Source organism: Chlamydotis macqueenii, chromosome 8 (genome assembly GCF_036417535.1).
Source record: "Chlamydotis macqueenii isolate bChlMac1 chromosome 8, bChlMac1.mat, whole genome shotgun sequence".
NCBI classification, from domain to species: Eukaryota; Metazoa; Chordata; class Aves; order Otidiformes; family Otididae; genus Chlamydotis; species Chlamydotis macqueenii.
Genome location: NC_141563.1, coordinates 28,202,506 through 28,225,811, shown reverse-complemented (window position 1 = coordinate 28,225,811; position 23,306 = coordinate 28,202,506). Strand labels below are relative to the sequence as shown.

The 23,306-nt window shown below is 39.0% G+C and overlaps 1 protein-coding gene across 6 annotated transcripts in view; it reads right to left on the bottom strand.

Moving 5' to 3' along the window:
* Positions 1-23,306, bottom strand: part of MAST2 (microtubule associated serine/threonine kinase 2) — a 206,920-nt gene that overhangs the window by 58,931 nt on the left and 124,683 nt on the right. For all 6 annotated transcript variants that reach the window (XM_086752986.1, XM_086752990.1, XM_086752988.1 and 3 more), the window contains 2 exons: positions 8,685-8,776; positions 1,805-1,880 (listed from right to left, as the gene is read on the bottom strand). In XM_086752986.1, coding sequence (XP_086609112.1) covers positions 1,805-1,880; positions 8,685-8,776 — 168 coding nt within the window. The remainder of the gene's footprint in view (positions 1-1,804; positions 1,881-8,684; positions 8,777-23,306) is intronic.

Below are 23,306 nucleotides of genomic sequence, written 5' to 3'. Positions count from 1 at the left end.
TGATAATCTAATAAATATATATTGGTACTGCTGGCATAGCTATTCAGGATGTAATGCAAGTAGAAAATAGAAACAAGTTTCTAAAACAAGCTGTGCTTGCTTCAGTGTTCTTTTCAACAACAGAAAAAGTATAGAGAGCAACACATACTGTAAAATGAACCACAGTATCCAATAGGACAGACTTAACCTTTACTCATGTATTTCTTTAAAAATTAGATTTTAAAAGTGGTGAAGTATGAAAGGGTACTCTTCAGAGTTTTATTATTAAAATATTTCTGTTTGAATTTTAGAAAGCAATGATACTGAAACATCAGTTGAAACACAATGTTGAAAAATTATATTAAGTTTTGAGAATGGTTTTAGCTGCAACTCCAGATACTGTGAAAACTGGCAATTGAGTTGACTTTAACAGAACTTATTGAACACATTCAGGCTCAGATACCTCTTTAAAAATAAAGGTGGATGCAATGAGTCCGTTTGAATTGTTCTACCAACAGGTAGAACACTAACTTTTCCCTCCGAGGCAACAGAAAAATACATATCCAGTCTGTTACATTTCACATGCTATTGTAGTTTTTTCTTACATACGACCTGAACACCAAAGTCTACTTCAAACAGTATTCAAGGACACCAGGTCTTCCAGCAAATCACCTCAATGGAGAAATGCTCCAGAATTTACCTGCCATCCAGACAAAGTCTGTACCTTATTTCATCAAATCCTAACACTTGATTCTTCTTTATTTTGAGACCTATCCTTTTTCTTACTAGTCCTCAAAAATCTGTTGTTCTCAGAAAACTTACTTCCTCTCAGGATGATCACACATTTCTCATTCTCGGATTGTTTTAACACAGACAGGTTTTTCTCCAGCCAAGGCAGAGTTTATCAAATCCAAAATATCTTCCCCGCACTTGAATCTAAAAATCCTGCTACTATGCCCAAACCCTGCCTGGGATCTCTTTTTTTTTTTTTTTTTTTTTCTGTTCTTTATTTGTCTACAAATGTATCATTATTCATTTCTGCCTACCTGCTGGGATACGACGTTCAATACACCATTTGTCTGCTTCTCCCAGCTGTCTTTATTCTTTCAGTCCTATTCCCTACACTAAATTCATCACTATAGTATCAGATTTCTTTCCATCATTTCGACATATGGCATAACCAGTATTTGTCTAGCATTTGCTGCAGGACAGGTGATAGCTTCACATTCAGGCCTCCCAATGATGCTCTTCTAGAAGTTCTTGTAGACTTGTAGTTTCAATTATCAGCTATTTTCCTCATCAGCATTGTCTTGACACCAATGCCCAAGACAGTAGAGAAAAATAAAAAGTTGCTACTAGTCAGAAGGCAGCAAGTGAATGCACACACAGTTGTGCACACCTAATTTTACATATGTTTATGTCTTTGTGCAGACATAGCAAAGATCATCAGCACACTTCGAATACACCTCAGTTATTTAGGGCGAAGAACATCTATCTGGGACTACAACTAAGACATGATTATCCTAATCATAACTGGTTTTAATGTTATTATGACTAAATTATTTATCATATCACATGCCCTACATGTCATCTTGCTGGGAGAACGTTGCCTTCTCCCTAGGCAGTATTCACTACTTAATTTACTTTATCTTCTTCTATGTCTGAAAAGCACCCTAGATCTAAACCAAAAATAATAAAATAAAATACAATTGGAAACATCAGAGAAAAGTAAAACAATCAAAAACATGTAACCCATAGGCCATTTCTAAATAAAAGCATATAGACTATTTGCTTGCCAGTGCAAAGAGAATAGATTCTGCCTTACCTTCGGGCAGGAACAAAGGAAAAGTGAGCAGGTGCATTTGGAGAGAAGTTCCTGGGACTGTCCAAAGGGCTGCTACCTGTTTGAGAAAGTAAAAATAAACCACTCAAAATCATTTCATTCACATTTGCAACAAAGGGTGTAAGTTTTCACTGTACAGAAAGACTTTCAACTGCAACTTGTAGTCACAAATAATTCAAAATACAGAGCTTTGAGTGTTCTGATACAGATGTATCAGTATTTTCCCTTCTCTCAAAATAATTTTTTTCCTTACCTTCAGGTAAGTAATGTATCAGCCACACACAATATAGTCTTTCAATGTTTTGGAATAATGTCTATATACAAGCTTTTCCTAAGACTTCTCAATGAAAAATCTGAATTACAAATTACACTAATGATGGTTTCAGGAATAATAAATGGTAAGAAAGTATTTCTTCACAATGTACATCAAGGTTGAATGCAGAATTCACTGAACAAAACAAAAAGACATACCAAAGGAATTGCACATGATAATAAAAGGACTGTAGACATGTAAGATGATCAGGCTATAACATCTCAGCATTCACCTTAACTACCACTTTTCTGAAATAATACTTCTACCATGAAAATCAAAGTTCCAGTGAATTTAAACAGCGACAAAAAAAATAACACAATTTTCATTTGGCACAAGAATACTTTCTCTGGGCTTTGTCATGTGATGTGTAAGCATATGGTTGGTAAGCAGTATATTGCAATGTATTTTATTTCTAAGTAAAAAGCAACCATTTCATAGAAAGCCTTTCTGAAAGCCAGAATCATTTACAGACCAACTGCAGAAACCTTTGAAAGTTATGGATGAATTAGAAACTTCATGTTAGCGAGTGTGCTTTCTATCAGGTATATTCTTAAGTGGTTTGCTCTTTCAAATCCTTAATATAGGCACAAAAGAGAAACTATACATAGTAAACATTTGCCAACAGCAATTTCTTTGTGCACAGACAATAAAATAACATTAAAATAAGAGCAGGAAAACTAAATGTATACTGGACAAGCAATAAACTGCAAGGTAGATAACTGTGGTCATCAGAAATTTTTTCAACTTTAGATCCTACATAAAATGGATTTCTTTTAAAAGTTATGTTGAAAAGTTAAAAAAAAAAAAAAAGTCAAAATCTGCAAAGGACTTGCCTCTGCTTCAGTAGAACTACTGGGTGCCCAGCTTGGCCCCCAAGCCAGCACTGTTTGTGAGGTTACCATCCCATCCAGCACTTTACTGAAGTTTATAAATGAAGTCACATTCATTTCATACACCTTAACTGTTACACTGAGCAGAAACAGAATATAAGCCATGTGCTCAGTTGAAGGCAACATTCACTCACACTTCAGCTATACGAATGGTTGACAAAAATCTGCGGTAGCATCTCTTCACAACTTCTTGTGAGCAATGTGTGTGCATACTTTGCATGCACGCCTGGGCAGGCAGGGAGGAGAGGGAGAAGAAACTGATACCATGAGGATAGCCACAGTGCAGCACAGGCCAGCAGACTCCATCTGGTCTACAAGTCTTCGAGGGGAAAAATAGCAGCTGGTTGAGATAAAAGCAGCCCCAGGCTGATCTAACGTGTCAAGGGTGATGAGAGAACTGGAGAGGTAAGTGAACTCCAGACCACTCTACAATCTGCCTCATCAAGAGGAAACTAAATTAAAAACAATGGGTTTGAGCAACAGGTTTGTTTCCTTTGGCTTGGTTTTCTTTTGTATTGTTAGTTAAGAACTAACAAGTTCACAGTGTAAGGTAACACAATACAAGTCTTCACTCAAAACTGGATACCATTTCACCCATTCCCAGTATATCCCAAGTGGGAAGAGGAGAGAGTGATCAGAAATCAATAGCTAGATCATTTTTGGTGCTTCATTTATTAAGCTTACACTCATTTTAATTCTTACAGTCACAGTGGAAAATCAGAGACATTACACTGCTCTAAAATGAACAGGAGAGTGCTTTGACAGTCTAGGTGGCACTGCAAGCTTACAAGACAGCCACAGGATAACCACCAAGTGAACAACTGCAGAAACACGCATGTCCTGGTACAGCACACGGCTAGGGTCAGGGTCGCCAGTTACTTGCTGGCAGAAAGCTGAAGGAGCACTTCAGATGAGGAGGAAATGCAGCAGGAGTGAGGCCTTTCTGTCGTTACGTAGATCTTATAACAAACCAAGGAAGGCTGCCAGTTTTGGTGTGAACCTTGGTCTTCGCCTTCCCATTTTTCAAGCTTTACTGCTGACAAACCCTACCATGTCAAGATGAACTTTTTGAATAAAAAGCCCATTGCCCAATGCGGTTATAAACAAGCAATAAACTGTCATTGCCTTTTCATATCTTCATCAATCTTTTGTAAACTTTCCAGATTGTGATCGAAATAGGATTTCACAATAATTGAGCAAATTGGGCAATGACAGTTTTTAAATTTTGAAATTAAGTATGTGAGTGTTCAAACTCTTCTGAGCCTGCACAATCTGGTTCGGAGATATTATTAATTTTTAAGCAACTACTTTTTCAGATTTATATGGCATATTTCCTTCCAGACATTGGAATTTTAATTAGATCCCCTGTGAGTTGCTTCTGGTTTTAAAATGAAAAGCAATTAGTTTTTCTACTCAATTCAAGTCTGGGTGAGGCTTTTAAAACAACAACAGGGAGAAGGGGAATTAGCACTTTCCCTAAAATTTCCCAGTACTACTGCATCTGCTCTAGTTGAAGGAATTTTAATAAGAGAAGCCTTGGTGCAATGGTCTCGCTCACCATGGCCAATCGAAACCCTATTTATTCTGCTAGCAAAGGTAAATTCCACTGTTGCTCAAGGGTTATAGTTGGCCACTACTGAACCTGAAACAACTCTGTTCCAAGAGAGGCTGTTACACAGAACGATTGCCCATTAGGTAAATCAACACAGTTACATGAGCATTAATAATTCAGGCACAAACCTTTACATCTTCTGGACACAGGACGAAGGATGCAGCCAAAGCATGTGTACATCCGCTACCCTCAAAACACAAAACTGCACCTTACGGGCAGTAGACAGGTGAAAGTCTCAGCTAGTGTCTACAGATATAACATTCCTCAAATAGCTAATGAGTCCAAAAACTCACTCTAGAACCATTTTGTAAAACTTGCTTCTGAGATTTGTAAAAATAAATAAATACAAAGGACAAAGTTGTTGTGGTCTTCTAGGTAGGATATATTAACATCATTTGCTGAATATTAACACAAGCAGCTAAAGATGTTATTGCATGCTACAGAATTAGTTGCCTTCCAGCACACACAAATCTAAAAATGATCAAAAAAGTTGATCGTGCACAGCACCTGTCTCATACACCACGAATGCCACAGCGCTCTCACACCATCCAAGGATCACACACGTGAAATGCTGATGAACTGCAGCTTTGATAACCAAGGCAGGATCTAGAGTGGTGCGTTACATACTCTGCCCACTCTAAAAATAATAAATAAACAGAGGCCTTAGTAACAGCCATTTTTTTTTTCAGCCAGAAGGTGGAACTGAACTTGCAGTGTAAAAGCAGAATAATTTAATTCAGTACCACAGCACTGCCTGTCAGCAGCTCCCTCCCCCTGTCTTTACAGATGGGAGCAGGGGAGCAGGACAAAGGTCCCAGCAGTGACAAGCATCTTCACTGGAAGCCAGTGAGCAACCTGGCTACCTTACAGTTGTGGAAAGTAAATTTTTAAAATACCCTGAACATCAACTATCCAGTTGTAAGAATCTATCTCTTTCCTACTGAATTATAAAGATGATGTTGCTTCTCTGATTGATTTTAAGCTTTTCATTTTAAAATAAAATCTACTGGTAACTTAGTATCAACCTCATGATACAACATCTTGTAATTTTCAGTTTTTAAAAAATGGATTCAAAGAAATACAAACAAATGTAAGGAACACCTGTGTATACCTTTTTTTCCTTTGTTTTTGAAAGAAAATTAATTTAGAATAAAGATTTTCAAACCTGTACTCCTAAAACTGGACACTTCAAGTTTGGGAGACTAAATAAGCAGAGTGACTTTCCCACGAAGTTCACAAGCTATAGCTCTCCATACCAAGGTCCTAGTTCATTTCAGAAAACGTTATTTTATACCATTTGAAAATTGAATTATCACACTTCAAATCCATTAAGCATTCTTGAATCAGAAGTGATTTCATGGCAGAGTTAAAATTGATTGGATGTACTTCCACCTCAAATGTTGACATCTCTTAAGTATTACTCTTCCTCAAAATTTTCTAGGATATGAAATTGCCTGGCATCTTATCCGGATGCTGTTTCAGATCGTAAGTGTACCTGCCTGGATCAGTGTTCATTAGGAGGCAGGTTTGCTTGATGGACAGTCAACTGTGCTATACCACACCCACTGACTTTCACATTGCATACTGAAGAATAACTCCAGAGGCTAGCGCCACACATGACTTGATTTTACAGTGGCTTCCAAACAGAAACATTTTAGAAGTCTCCTTGATTTCTCCGCATGCTTGCTGTTCATTTGATTTGTAAGAGATTCAGAATGGGCATTAAGAAGAGCGTGTTCAAGACAAAAGAGGCCAGGGAGAAGCTCCAGCATTTCTTAGTAACTTATCAGTGTATGTGCCTAAACAAACAGATTGATAGATTCTGTTCAAATACTAAACAAATATCACAGCCTGTTCTCAAATTCACATCTCATATATGATATTTCTTAAGAAAATATTTGTGAGACTACTCTAAATTTCATCTGCTTTTGTCTCTTGAATAAATTACTTTTCTCAGGGAAGACTCCTAACTATAGTACTGGGAGAGAACTCAAATTACAAGTAATTTATCTTCCTATGTTCTACTGGCTACTCTTAGAGGTCACAAAGGATGTCCTTTTAATTAAGTTTTAAATCCCATATGCAACATCAGAACAAAAATTTGAAACATTTGACCATTACTGCCAAAGAAAGATGGCATGTCACTGATTAGTTACTCTTGTTTCTAGAAGATATTCTCATACTTCTAAAAAAATATAAGCTTTGTAAAGCCTGAGACAGCATCAAAACCACTAAGAACAATTTTTCATTTTTGAAATAGACAGAGGAGAAAAGTAAATCAAAAGAAAAGAAAAGAAAATACAAATGTTTCTATTGTGAACTTTTCTACATTTGTTTTCTGAGCAGTGATCACATCCACATCTTTTTGCAATCTCCCAAGCATGGACATTTCTTTCATATTCTGAGGAGCATCTTTCACTATCATTTCAGTTAAAGGCTTGTACAGCTAATTTAGAATTTGGTAAGTCCAACATATATATATCTACTCTAAGAACAAAGTAAAAACCACAACGTAACTAAGCAGAGAATCTCTACTATGAAAAACGCCTTGTTGAAATGAAATTTTAAAAAGCTATCGCTATCACTATCACAATCACACACAACAGAACCAAGGGAGTTTGAAGTGAAAAGGAATTGCCATACGCAAACTTTTGGCCCTGCATTTTATCTGAGATTCTGAAGTAAAAATGAAACGGTTTTAATATACTACTTTTAAGATTTTGTTAACATTTCAATTTGAAAATCATGGGTCATTTAAAAAAACCCCAATGTAAAGTAACTTCCTAGCCTTCCATGACTGGGCGTCATAGCATCCCGAGCAGATATGTCAGATTTTTATGACAACTTAGAGTGCAAGAAGCTTTCATGGGCATCCCTGAACAGGAACTTTGGTGGTCTTTTTCCTTTCAACAGGCTGGATGCCACCTCTCAAGATGCAATGCTCTGCAAACAGAAGCAGATGGCTCCTTGCAGCTGAGCTACTGTCAATTCGCTGTTCTTTCTCAGCACTTCCTTAGTTTCAATCTCCAGAAAGTATTTACAGAACATACGTCCATGTAGGAGTAGGAAAGTCTGATTATAATGAAAACAACAGTTACTTGTCTTACATGCAACAGTGCTGTGTTTCCAGACAGGCTCCACCGTGGACGATAAGCCACAAATGTTCAAGCTGTTTCATGCTAGTGACTTTTGCCCATTAGGGCCACACCTGAAGCCTAACCGTCTTCTCTGGCATTTTGAAATATCGAAAACAATCTAGTCACAGAACACCTACCTCCCTCAGCAACAAAAACATCAAGGGAACATGCTGTTCAGGCAAGCTGTTGAATCTGCATGCGTGACCCTTCCTGAATATCTGTAGTTACCGTAGGCTGAGCAATCATTGCTTCTTTTCCTATAGAAAGAACATCTCCACACACTCCACCTCAATGACTAAGAAGCAGTTGTCCATTTGCTCTGAAATGAGTATTGCCCAGTTGCTGCCATGGTAAAACTGGCAGTAATGTAAAAAAAAAGAAAAGAATCCTAAGTATTTCAAGTTGCTGTAAGTAGCAGATAGAGACCATAAGATGGCACACTGCACAGCTGATGGGCTGCCAGAGGCATACAGAAACAAGCAGGATGCATCTTCTCGTGAGAACTGCAGTTAAATCACTGGCACAAATTAACTATGCTGGGAGACCCAAAACAAGTTATTTACTTAAAAGTATTTCTTTAATTTTATTTCACTTTGTTCTCCATCTCAAGTTCTTTCACAGGGCGTAAGAGCACTGAATTCCCCAGAAAGAGTGGAGGATGGATACTGTAGCAAACTACAAAGTACAGAAGATAACACATAGTTGTTAGGACATACATACATACATATGAGGACTTAAAACACTTATTCTGAAACTATAAGGACCCTCTTAGAAAAAGGTGAAAAACTATAGTCAGATTAAGTCTCAAAGAGCATATTTTGATGTAGACTATCAATATGTTCAAACTCACTACAATGAACACTGACATTTTCCCTAATGATTCCCAGGTAAAGCAGTCCTAGGCAGTTACCTGCGTGTCCATGAAGGGGGGAATGTGGTCGCGGAAGAGTTGGAGATGTACTGGATGTTACGATCAAACTCTTTCTGTTGCTTGTCCGACAGCTGAAAGAAAGAAAGAAAAGCAATAAGGCATGGTCAGATGAGCAAAAGCACCTGAAGGCAGGTCCTGCAGAATGTCTTTCAGCTAAGGAGGAATCTCTCAGTATTTAGGTCAGTATTTCCTCACACTCTGAATCTCTGTAGTGACCCTGCAAAGAAGTAAACATACAGAGTCGAAAGGTACTTTGTTAGCAATAAGTATTTTAATACGCTGGAAGCAATATAAAAACTGTATTTCATGCCGCACAGGCCACCAGAGATGGTTGACACCACATTCCTGATTCACAAAATATGTGCAACTCATGCTTTATAAATCACACAAAAAGCAGAGAACACCAGATACACCAGAGTGCTTCAGATATTCTTACCAATATCCAACCTAGCAAATATATATGTTACAATTAGTGGCTATTACTACAAGAAACTAGAGCATGTTCTTTAGGGCAGAGTTAAAATTACAAAGCAAAGTGTTAGCACAATTCAGCAGATCAGCAGGATTACTATTAAATTTAAAACCTGAGATTCAAGAATCTTTGCGAACACGTGCAGCAATACCTACAGAAAATACTGCAAAGCAAGTTTCACACAAGCCCTCTGCCAAATAAACTCCACTCACTGCCATGACTTTGTTCCAGCATAGAAAGGGACTTCTGTATGAGGCAGCTCAGATTTACTTTTTTTCCCCACTGTAGTTTCAGAACTCAGCCAAATGAAGAGAACGATGTGTTCCTCCATTTGCTTCCCAGTCTGTGATTGCTAGTAGCAAACATTTAGCTCTAAAGATGATAAAAGTAATTGTAATGGGCAAGGGAAACATTTTTAAATCATGGGAGCTGTGAAATAAGAGCAACTAGATAGAGATTTAAATCACTTTCTGATCACCACTGTTCCTATTGTTTAAACAGAATAAACAGTCCAAGTTCCCAGAAAAATCTAACAACCAACCAAGTTTTAAAGCTACGTACATTTATTCACGGTACTTCTAACTTGCTTTCTAGACGGCAGAAATATTTCTGCTTATTTCAGCAGTTCTCAAAACAGGTAACTAAAATCATATTGGTCTTGATAGGGGGTGGGAGAATAGACAGCAGCAGGGAAGGCTGAGCAGAGGCTGAACCAGGAGCTCGCTGGCCCAGCTCCGGAGGCGTCCGGTGAAGCTCCAGGCTGGGTGACCGCAGGCGCATGCAAAGCCCGTTCGCTTGCAGAGCTCCAAATGCTGACATCTGCCTCTGTCCTTCCTGCACTGGCTGATCTGCTGGAGCTGCCCAACAATAAACACACTCAGACTGCCAAGAACTACAATTTAATGCAAAACTATTTTGCTGCCACAGGATACAGTGCATTTGACTTAGTATTTGTAAGCTTTTTTTATTGCTGTTCTATAGGAAACTAGAGAACTCAATGCAGAAAAAAAAGTACAACTGGACTGCCAACTACAATAAACAGTAATAAAGCTGAAGCACCATTAACTGCTACTCAGGCTCTTTAGTGTACTTAAAGCATTCCTCACAATTATCTAACTGATTCCATACAATATCCATTTACACTCATGTATTATTCAAAAACTGTCCATCCAAAAACTGGTTGCCATTGTGTACATCATATGGAAAAACTAACAGTCTGATTTTAAGAAGCTTAAAATCCCAGTTCATATATTTTTGACACTGTCCCGCACGACATCCTTCTCTCTAAACTAGAGAGGCACGGGTTTGATGGAGGGACCACGCCGTGGATAAGGAGTTGGCTGGATCGTCACACCCAGCCACCACCCAGTGGTGGTCAATGGCTGGATGTCCAAGTGGAGACTGGTCACGAGTGGCGTCCCTCAGGGGTCCGTGCTGGGCCCGGCCCCGTTCAACATCTTTGTCGGCGACATGGACAGTGGGATAGAGTGCACCCTCAGCAAGTTCGCCGATGACACCAAGCTGTGTGGTGCCGTCGACACGCTGGAAGGGAGGGATGCCATCCAGAGGGACCTTGACAGGCTGGAGAGATGGGCCCGTGCCAACCTCATGAAGTTCAATCAGGCCAAGTGCAAGGTCCTGCACCTGGGTCATGACAATCCCAGGCACAAATACAGGCTGGGCAGAGAATGGATCGAGAGCAGCCCTGAGGAGAAGGACTTGGGAGTGCTGGTGGACGAGAAGCTCAACATGAGCTGGCAATGCGCCCTTGCAGCTCAGAAGGCCAACCGCATCCTGGGCTGCATCAAGAGAAGCGTGGCCAGCAGGTCGAGGGAGGTGATTCTCCCCCTCTCCTCTGCCCTGGTGAGACCCCACCTGGAGTACTGTGTCCAGTTCTGGAGCCCCCAACATAAAAAGCACATGGACCAGTTGGAGAAGGTCTAGAGGAGGGCCACGAAGATGATCAGAGGGCTGGAGCACCTTTCCTATGAGGACAGGCTGAGAGAGTTGGGGCTGTTCAGCCTGGAGAAGAGGAGGCTCCGGGGAGACCTGATAGCAGCCTTCCAGTACCTCAAGGGGGCCTACAGGAAAGATGGGGAGAGGCTGTTCAGTAGGACCTGTTGTGATAGGACGAGGGGTAATGGTTTTAAAATAGTGGGAGGTAGATTTAGATTGGATATTAGGAAAAAATTTTTTACAATGCGAGTTATAGAACACTGGCACAGGTTGCCCAGAGAGGTGGTGGATGCCCTATCCCTGGAAACGTTCAAGGCCAGGCTGGATGAGGCTCTGAGCAACCTGATCTAGTTCGGGATGTCCCTGCTCCTTGCAGGGGGTTGGACTAGATGACCTTTGAAGGTCCCTTCCAACTCTAACCATTCTATGATTCTATGATTCTATGAAGAGAAAATGCTAGTAGAATGAGAAAACAGAGCTCCATCCTCTATGGTCATATCCCTTTGCTAAAGAGAGCTCCCAAAATACACTTTACCACAGCGATGTCTGGCGCTGGCTATGGAAACTCGGTACATTTAAATCGCAGCCTAACAGGGAACATGAACTGTCCCAAGTCAGAGCTTGCCTGCATTTGCCAAATTGAACCGAGCTGTACAAACCATTTTCTTCTGCTATATTTGCAAAGTTAAGGAACCAAAAGAGAAAGGGTTAAGTGGCTGGAGAGCAAGCACAGCTGAGATCCAGTAAAATAGGTCAGATTTACACAAATGTATTCAGAGGAGGGAATGGCTTGGAGTGAAAGCCTAGCCCCAAGTTAGGAATAAAACATTATTCTATTTACACCCCCGAAATTGGATAACTTTCCGTTTCCTTGGATCTCTAAACCAAGAAGGGGGAACATCACTTAGGCTCATTTAGTCATTTCTACGAATTCTGTGTGTTGGCAGTAAGTCAAAGCTTAAACACAGAGGCTAAAACCAGATTTTCTTGAATCTATGTTATGTGATGAGAAAAATACACAAACAAATACAATCATATTCTCTAGTGGTTGAAGAGAGCACTCTGGATATATACACAAAACTTTTGATACATCTTGGAATCCCAGAGAAACTACAGAAAAAGAGTGATGAAGTCCTGCTAGTCACAAAAATACAAAAAAAGAGGGGAAGGAATGAGGTGACATGAAGACTTCAGTTGGGCGACCCCCCTCAAGAAGTCACTATGATTGCATTTGAGCACCTCCTGAAGAACAACAGCTAAATATGAAAGAAGTTAAGCTGGCTTTAAGCAGGGCTTTGTGTGAAAAAAAATTCAAACTAGTCAATTTAACTGTTGGCAGAAACAGTTCAAATGAAGAAAAAAATTATTTCCTGGAAGATGCACTTCAGACAGACAGACGGTAGTGGACTCAAAACTGAGCTCCAAGGCCAATGGAAATGGAGAGATCATACTATTAATCCTTTAAATTGCATTAATTATTGTTTATTAATGTTCACAAATTCTCCAGATAATACAATATGTTTCCTTGCCCTAAAGATAATTCAATCTACATAAGAAAACAGAAGTAGAAGGAGAAAGTAGAAAGAGAAAAAGTTACTTATATGTCTCTGAGTATTTTAATGAGAAAAAAAGAAAGTTCTTAACCAGTCCACAGAGATTCCAAGCATTATTATTTGTTTATAAGCCAAAATTTTGCTATTTTCATTAAACGCAAGGTGAGCCTGACTCTGACCCTCCTTTCCTCTCACAATTTGGTACGGGTCTTGTTAATCGTTTTTTCTCAGATTCCACTCCATCATTTCAGATAAAAAATCCCCTCCAGGTCTTCCAGCTTAGGCAAAATATGATCTTAGCAGTGCAGAGTTTCTGTACTGCCCAGAGTTGCAGGGTCAAGCTCCAGCCAGTGAAGTGCTTTGGAGGGCTGTCAACGTAAAAACACCCCTGCCCTCCCGTGCTGCTCAGGTCCCACAGCCATGCTGCCAAACCCAAGTCCAGAAATCTAGGAGAGTACAAGAGCAACTTAATTTAATTCTGAACAGGCACAGCTAAACAGACAGTTTGTGTCGAAATACTTGAAACAATGGCTTTGCCATCACTATGGAAATTGCGCTTTTACTATTTCTAGAGTTAACTTCTCTGCCTGCAGTAAAAATAACATTTGTTACGTGTACTGAAGCGTTCCCAGCGCGTTCTTGAAACTGAACACTGCAGGACATCGGACATGGGTCTGGTAACTGGACACTGGTTTTGGACCCACTGAAATGTGCTCTGGAGCCAGCGCCTTTGGTCAGCATTATTTATGAGGACATTTGGTAGCATACCTGTGAGCTGCACGCAGCCCGAGTGCTCTTCAACTACACCCTAACAAAATTTCTCCTATGCACCAGCAGATGATTTGTTGTTGAGCGTCCAAAATAAGCACCATTAGTACACCTTGTTTCATACGTATTTTCAGTCTGAAAAAGAAATCAATGTTTCAGTCTCAGCACAAATCAATATTTGATGCTTTATTCTGGCCGTTTACTCAGGGGACATCTCTAACTCACTGAGCAAAACGGATTAACGTCCATGAGGCATTCATGTAATAAAAGCAAGGGTCACAGAAAAACAATTTAAAAATAAATAACTAACACTACTATCAGGTAATTTCACAGTGTTGCTGGTTATTAGAAATGAATAATGATAAGGAAGTTTCTCAGAATCCATGTAAATTTATAGGCCCTGAAAACTTGATCATAGCTGAAGCTGCTGATATGCAAGTAAACAAGGTCGACGTCAATTGCACGAGTCTTCCCATGGACTTTGATAGAAATCAACTTGAAGTAAAAAGATGTACAGAAAAAGTAGTCTAAATCACATTTTGCTTAGTAATTATTAACAAATTTTATTCATATTAGTGATTGTTAACTACAGAGTTTTAGTTTTGTAAACCACCTAAGGTTGTCAAGAGTCCTGGATTCACTCTTGCATTAACTAATAACTCCTTTCAAAATAACATTTCACAAGTCCAACATCAGACTTATTTCAGATTTGACATTTAATTCACTGAGCTCAAATCCCTACAAAATCAGATCCAAAATTTAGAGGGATCAAATCTACGAAAGCTATCTCTGGTTACACATTTTCCTAAAAAAAAACCCCAAATTTAACTAGATTCTCCTCTGATGCTACAGGAGTTTGGTTTCAGCCGATTTGCTTTACAAAGACTTCTTTATGAGAAACAGACATTTTGGAAATGAAAATAAGTATTTAAAATTTTTATTCACAATGGCAGAAAATTTACAAAATCCAAAATCTGCATGTCAATGAATGCACCAGCTGCGCAGCAATGTTAACTAGATGTGGAAGTTACTGTCTTAATTATAGTAATTCAAAGATGGAAGCAATTTTGTAAGCTTTAGCACTACCAACAACAGGGACAATTAGTTCTCTAAAATAGATAAGATTAAGTAAGCATCTGGTTCAACTGATTTTTTTTTTCATGTTCAAAAATAGTTTAAAAGTTATTAATCCTACAATAACTGGGTAAAAAAAAAAGTGTTATTATTCATGTTAGGTTTGGTGGTTTACACTTTCCTACAACAGAGACTTCTTTTTTAAAGACTGCAGACAGATTCTCCATCACAACAGACACAGAACTATCCTCTTCCCAGTGTCACCCAGGAAAACAGCTTATATTTCCTGTCATTAAGTCCCATGAGCAGGGAAACATCCTTAATTTGAATCCCTTCCTGGTTAGTTTGTCCAGACTAAACCACTAAGGATTCTTTCTCCAGTGCATCTCTAGACTGTCTTTCCCTGCCATCCAGCCAGGTAGAACTCTCAACTGCTCCAACATCCTCATCTCTAATCTTCACAAATGCAGCCTTAGTCCACTTAGAGCAATCCAAAGTGCTACTACAAAACTAATCTTTCTAGTTATGGGATAGGCTTTTTTTGTAGAAGGAGCTCCCTAAAAAACATCAATATAATCTATGTGCTGATGTCTTGTTGATTTCTCCTGTTACAGATTTTAGAGTTTTGCTTTTAAACCACTCTAAAAAAAAAAAAAAAAAAAAAAAAAAAAAAAAAAAGCCTTTAGGTATTACTCCTTCACAAGGTCAAACCCCAACTCCTACAACATTGAGATTAGGTTGCAGTATTCCTCTTTCCCCCATCTCATCTTCAAATAGGATTGAATGCTGGAACCTAAAGGAATTTAGCCTTAAAGAAAACTAACAACCAAAACCAACTGCAGGAGTGCAGGATCCTCTTCCATGAGAAGCTTGCGTGGCCTAGTTACTTCTACTATACTGACTACAACCACAGAAACCGATCTCAGTTGTTCAACAACCCAGGCTCTTCTTGAAACATTGCCCATTCTTTTCAAGCTCATGAGGGGAAATAAACCAGACAAATAAGGTTTTTTTAATATCTGGCCACTTTGCTCCAAGTTTTTTGGCTTCCTGTAGGTGACCGTTGTACCAGGCTGCTGCAGACTCCACTCCATGTTTGAGGGTGTTCCATGGGGGATGAAACACTCCTCCTCCCTCCCTTTTTTTTTAGCACTTGTTTCATATTAATCCAGATATGTGCAATGGATGAGCTGCTTCAGAGGAAGAAATTTTGCACAGTCATCTATGAGGCACAAGAAACTCTTATTGGAAAGCGGCTACCACTTTGCTATGAAACAAAAGAAAAGTCCTGCCATCCTGCCCATACGGTCAAAGCCTTTCCGTTCTGTATTAAAGATTTGTGTTGCCGTGCCTCATGCTGGTACCAGTAAATTAGAGTCAGTGTGCGGATGACTGTGGAAAGATGTCAAGACAAGGACCATGGAGATAAAAGACACAGGCACCTTGTGAAGCGTGGGCTGTGCTTCTATATAGATATCCAAAGGGAGCATGGGGAAAAAAACCTGTCTTTTTTCATAACGTCACACATTTCAGCACGCTGACGAACACATTCACTGAAGTGAACAAGGTACTGAGCAATGCAAGACTTGCAAAGCATGCAGTAAGTCAGATGTAGACCAGTTCTTTGGTTGTAAGGAAAATTAACACCTTACTACTTAGGAATTAACTTATTGCATGAAATACCATTTTCCCTTCAATCTAAAGCAAGCTAAATGTTAGGTATACACTTCTTTTTCTTCTTAGAGTTCAAATTCAAGAAGCAGCATAACCACAACTTAAGAAATCACAAAATAAAAGGTTAAAATTGCCATAATTTATGTCTAATTTGCCTAATGTTTGAAGCTGGGGCACATCTGCTTATAACATGCTGTACAGTCCAGACCTTTTGCATTATTAACAACACAGGAACAACCCTGCAAAGCCAAACAAAATGAAACGTCACAACAAATTACAATGACTGGTACAGCCATTCTCAACTAAATCAAACCACTTTATTCTGAAATATCCCTCCCTTGCAAATACACTCCAAAGCTATTTTCATTCTTATGTGAAAAGGAAAAAAATAAAGAAAAAAAAAATCATCTGATATGGAAGAGGTGCTCCAGAATAAATATAGACAATATTTAATGGGAGAAAACATACACCGACACCAAGCTTCTCAAGCATTACTATCTCCAGCTTCAGTTGTGTTATGGTTTACAGTGCCATGAAGTTACATCACAAAGTGTGAAAGGATGATTTAATGAAAACTAAGCATAACTGCGTACTTTCATTTCCCATTTCCTCCGACTCTATTATTAAATGCTTCATGTAGCATGACTGCTTTTTAAATAAGTCTCTACTCAGCAATTCCAACAGGAATTTTTTTTCTCAAAAAAAATTCAAGCAAACACATTCAAGAATGAAATGACAAACGGAGTTAATATTGTTTCAAATCTTTTTACCACATAGCTTGCAATGATACATGGGTGTGTAATATAACAACCCATTCTAAACACATACCCAAAGACGCATCCAGAAGACTAAGGATGCAAGCTGAAAATGAAAACAAACTGGTTTTCAAGACTCAAAAGTGAAATATAAATCTTAAATAAAATAATATTAAAAGTCACTCAGCTGCTACGTAACACAAAACGTGAACAGTTCTCTTCATTTTGTTCCAGAGCATTTCCTTAATTTAAGTATCAAAAAATGTTACAAATCAGCTCTTTATCAGCTAATTGCAGTTTCAAACCTCAGTGTGAGGATAAATTACGTATCTAATTTAAAAGCCATTCTAACAATACATTATTTTGGAAATCATCTCCCAGTCAGACTGTCTCAATGGAGTTGCCTTTCTTGCACCGAGCACAGACTTTCACATATTCATACAGTAAAGCAATAATCAGGGTAGGAGGATTATGGATGTAAATGGGACTAAGATGTTTGCAATTAAATTATATGCTGGATTTTAAAAATACGTTCTGAAGGTTAGACAAACAAAACTGATACACACAGGCAATAAAAACTACACTTTTCCTGTGTCAAATACTCAAATCAAAAGGTAATCTTTTCCCTGAAAAAAAGACATTATCCAGGGTTTATTTTCTAGTGATGATTCACAGCCAAAAACTTTTCAATTGACTATACAAATCTCATAAAAGATGATGTGCCACTGATACCTTTGTAACTACATAGATTTTCACAACTCAATGGAGTTGAAAAGCCATTCCTCTAGTTCACATGAATTATCAAGTTTGACCTGGTTATTGCCAGAGAGGGCAAACGCCAGCGCAGACACTACTGTAAGGAAACCCTAGCACGGAGAGAGCATAGGAAATGAAAAGAAACAAAAAATAGATGGAGAGATACCTGTCTCTATTGCTCTCCCTCCACTGACGTTGAGTTGCTGGAGTGGATCCAGAGAAGGGTAACGAAGCCAGTGAGAGGGGTCTGGAGAACAAGTCTTATGAGGAGTGGCTGAGGGAACTGGGATTGTTTAATCTGGAGAAAAGGAGGCTGAGGGGAGACCTCACTGCTCTCTACAGCTACGTGAAAGGAGGTTGTAGGGAGGCAGGTCTTGGTCTCTTCTCCCAAATAATTTGTGATAGGACAAGAGGAAATGGCCTCAAGTTGTGGCAGGGGAGGTTTAGGTTGGATATTAGGAAACACTTCTTTACTAGAAGAGTGACCAGGCATTGGAACAGGCTGCCCAAGGAAATGGTGGAGTCACCATCCCTGGAGGTGTTCAAAGAACATGTAGACGTGGCACTTCAGGACATGGTTTAGTAGGCTTGGTGGTGTTAGGTTGACAGTTGGACTTTATGATCTTGGACGTCTCTTCCAAACTTAAAGATTCTATGATTCAAAAAAGGGAAAACAAAAATACTTGTGGTTCAGCAGATCATGAGCTGAAGAGGCTCAGTCTGAAGGTGGAAGGCAAGTCTCCCCATATGTCAGCCACCAGCACCACTGGAACTGACTATTTCCAAATTACAGTTTAGAAGAAGTGGAGAGGCCCTGTGCTCTCCTCAGCTCCCCTGGAAAGATTTTGCCCTGTTGGTGAGACTCATCTTTCCAGCTACGGAGATCAACAATAACAACCCTACTGAGGAGTTTTAGGTTTTGTCGCTGCTTGGCAGAATTTTATGCTTATGGTATGCTCTCCTACTAGCTGGAACTGCAGTCCTGCTTTGGCTTTTAGGCTAACGAATGTTGGGCCATGCTTCCGCCCCTGGTGCTACTGTTATTTAGCAGACAAGCCTTACTTATTGCCATCCTCAGCTCTCCAAGGGGCAAGGTGGACAACATCAGCTTTCTTAAGAACCATCCAGCACATTTAACTTGCAAGCACTTTCCAGTCCATTAGAGTACAGAAAAGCCTGGACAGAACACGGCAGCACATCTGGACAAACATGCCAGAACAGCAGACACCAGGGAGAGCTATGTTGTTAGGCAATAAATCCACTCCCCAAGTCCTCATCTACAACCATTCCTCATCATTTTAGGTAGCTTTGGGTAAAATCACCGTCGCTCAACTTTTCAGTTCTACATGGCTTTTGACAGAAAGGTTTCCTAGATATTTTGCATTTTTGTCAGAAGCTAAAAGGACTGAAATATCTGACCTTTAAAAAAAAAATCCACCAAGGTAAGCTGTAATATATATTATCATGCTTTGCACCACTGGTACATCGACCCCCTCATCCCTTCTACATTTCTGACCCATGTATCACCATGATCGCCTGCTATGAGAACCATGTTCTTTTCTGCCTACCTTACAACGACACCTAAAATTTATGTTTTTGCTTCTAAACTAAACTAAAAGACCCTCCCCTTTCTAAAATAATGTTTCTGAACTCTTAGCAGCTTCTTACAACACAAAGCAAAAAACTAAAAATTCAGCAGCATCTTAGTAACATTTCTTAACAAGTATAGGTGGCTTCTAAAGACGGTCTAATGAAGAAAGATTCTTTCTTTCAAGAGGGGCAAAAACACTTCCCTGTGGAAGTATTAAAACGTATGTATGCATGCACGCACACAAACAGGCCCCAAAGCCCTTCAAACAGAAGCACTAAAACCAATTTGCCTCTCATGTTTGTATACACAAAAATAGGAGAAAAATCCCCCAAAAGATCTCAAAATCACACAAGCAACAGATGAGGTTGCTAAGGTAGGTGGATGATAGTCTAAAGAACATATTAGGAAAATAATCAGGCTTAAGAAAACTAATTTCAGCAGGTAAGCTACAAAACTTCTGACATTTGCTCAGGACTAAGCTGTCTTGGAAAGGAACGTGCTGTGCTTTGCTCATCTGGACTCAAGATGGGGTGGGCAGAGCTCTTCCCCACCAAAGCAAGATAAAGGTGAGATATGCGGAGAGAACATATATTGCTAAGTTTCTTCACTTCAGCTTTGCAAAAATAAGTGCTGCTTGGGACCCTTCTAATCAATACACCCACTGAATGGCAGAGAGGGAAAAAGAATAGCTAGGTAAGTGTTGGCTCTAAAGGTCAATGAAGCTGACAGACAGGAGCTGGAGTTCTGTGCTGTGGACATAGAAAATGCTCAGTGTAGCAAGTAAAACTGGTAAAAATTCACGTAAAGAGATCCACTACACTGTTGAAAATTCTGTTATTTGGTCTTTACTCATTTACGGAGGCAGGTCTGTCCAGAAAGCACTGTCTCGGGTAAAAACAACAAACTTAAAAGGACATTAAAAAAAGATGTAAAAAAAAAAAATACATTAGCTAACTACACTGCAGTGTTTCAGATCAAACAAGAAGTCTACTTTAAAATAATAAGAAAATATGCCTGCAGAAGGCATTTCAAGTTAATGGAGCAATGAAACCACAAAAGGCAGCAGAAGAGGGAGAAGCCCAGGGTGCTGATCCCACCCTGGCACAAAGTGGTCCCCAGACCTCCAGCAAGGACAAGTTTCTAGAACAATCAACCCTGATTACATGGTAAACCTCATTCTTTCGTGAAAAGCTGACTTGCTAGCTGAGCCAAATGTTCATTATCCAATTGCTATCAGTTTTTCATACAAGGATAGTCATTCCAGTTTAATAATTATACAAACGCATACTACAACCAGATACACACACACACACAGAGTCCTGAAATTTCAGGAGCTCAAAGCTGAAATAGTCATTCACACTAAGCAGAAGAAAAAAAACAAACATTAGAAGCCACGAGCTGAGAGTTAAAGCTTGCTGCAGTACAAGCCAAAGGAAGCAGTTCTGCCATCACCTTTTTTAAAAGCTATTCTACTTAAGAAGACTGAAGATTAAAATCAAAATCAATCTCACTTACAGTAAGATGGTGGAGAGTAGTTAGTAGTAAGCATCAAAAATAAATGGATGGTAGCAGTGGTGACCAAAAGGAATTATAGAAGAAATGAGGAAAAAACGAAATCCTAGTAAAATCACAGAGCTGTTAATTTACACAGCTATCACAAAAGCAGATATTTAATAAATTTATCTCTTCTAAAATTGCATGAGAATGCAAATGAAGAAACGACTAAAAGCTTTTTGAATGCTTTACGTACTTATTCATAATTAAAGGAACTAGAAACAGGTAAGTATTATTTTTACAAATGATGTGGAACAAACCATAGCACAAACTCACAAGCACAGGCAAACATGGCCCAAATTTTCTCTGAGATAAAGTAGGGAAAGATAGGACTGTTCAATAAAACTAGTCTGTTTCTGTATATGTAAAAGATTGCTGTAAAACACATTTCTGGGAGTTGGGTATTGTCATATGCCAGGTTTCTCGTCGTACTTGTTTTGTTCCACCATAAAATCTGAAACCAGCATGGCCAGCATGAAACCAAATGAGACTCATGAAAACCGCAGAAAGTACAAGAATGAAGACACAGGGGAAGACAAACGCAAACACTGACAGAAAGTCAGGTCTTCAATTGTATAGCAATCATTCTTAATTTAAATTAAGTTTGCAAGTTGTGACATACTAATTTACCATGCAATCAAGACTGGAACAAAATTAAAGGACAGGAAAATATACAATATATTGGAAATAAATAATTTCAAATGTCACCACAGGATTCAAGCTAGTTTCCTGAGAGATCAAATATTCAGAGAAATACTATTCTCAGATGTGCTTGCAAAACATTTTAATCTACAGAGATGCATGTCTCTGTGAGTCCCAGTGGCTCTCCTCTCCTTCAGTATGTCATCACTAGCAGTGTCCTATGGCACCAAAAGTAACTCCTTCAGCACCAAATAAAACACGTGAAATGTGTTTACATCTTCTATTAATTCTGAAGTAGTTTAAGTGATATGCTTCGCACTATGTAAACACAGCAGGCAGTAACGGACATGGGGAGGCTAATGCAATCATCTTACCACTATATAAGCATAACATTTGCTTAGATTTCACATCTGGCACAAGGACTCCCCTGTGCACGACTCACAGGCATTCATTCCCCTTCTGAATCTCGATTCTCTGAACCCTTGTACCTTCAGCTGATACAATACCAAAAACAAGCATGCCAAAATAGTCTTTAAAACTAAACTTTTAAGAGGCTTGGAATAAAGGATGAGTTTTCACTACTGATATGCTTATTATTTTAGCTATAAATCTACTCTAAAGAGCACTTAGGTATTACTCTGTAGTCCCCAAAATAACAGAAAAAAAAAAATTGGCTATGGACTGGGAAAATCTATTCAGGGAATAGCTGATAGTCAGCTACAAATGTAGAATCAAATAACTTCAAAGGTGTTTTTCCTAATGCTTTGAAAAAAATATATATTTTCTTAATATGGTAATTGAGACGGTGATCAATATTAAGTGTTCAGTATCTGATGGAAAACTAAGTCATTTGCCTCCATGTGATAGAAGATGACAGGTCATACACTGTTTCTCACTGTTCCTTAAATAAGGTCTGCTTTTTATAAAAAACATTTTGCCCCAAGGTGTACCGTTCCTAGTTAACATCAGCATTCAGCTGCCATTACAGTAAGAGGGATCCCAAGTGCACCGGAGAACATCTTTCTCTGTTTGCTCCTCACCACAACCAGCACTGCTCCAAAGAAGAACAAAGACCTGCAAAGAGTAACGTCATGGCACGGGTGAAGGTTCCTCAGAATCAGATATAGCTACAGGTCTATCCTAGAGCTTTAAGCTGACGGATTTAAAATTCACTTGTCAGAGACAAACAACAGTTGAAATAAGCAGATGCACAGACTTTGTAAGGATTCCAAAACCCAAATGTGTCGACTTAAATTAAATACAAGAACTGCACATTTCCAGTCCAAACGCATGTCAGTATGTACTTTTCTGTCTCATTTTCCATAGTAGCACTTATCTCAGTGTCCTCTGTGAAGTTCAAGATCTCCCTTCTCCTACTACCTCTTCTGAAACCAATCTTTTTCCTCAATATTTTTTTTGTTCGCTTAAAACATCAGTGTAAAATTATTTTATATTCAGCAGCCTCCTTCATGAAATCATCCACGATTTAGGTGTTGCTTGGTTTCCTCTCCACAAAAGTTCTGACTTGAAAAACTGGTTTGTCCTGGGCTATAGCCAAATGTTCATACAAGAGAGATTCCACCTGAACAAAGAGCTTTCAAGGCTTAAAACTCCTGTGTTAACCCTATAGGATACTTCACATTTTGGTCTAGCATGGAAACACCCAACAGCATTGAAAATGAATTTAAAATGTGATTTACAGTGACAGAATCCCACATAAACTAGAAACTACAAACAATCCAGGTGTACTGCCTGAATTGTTACACTTATTTTGGATATTAGGAGAACCTTCTCTCCATTCATGGC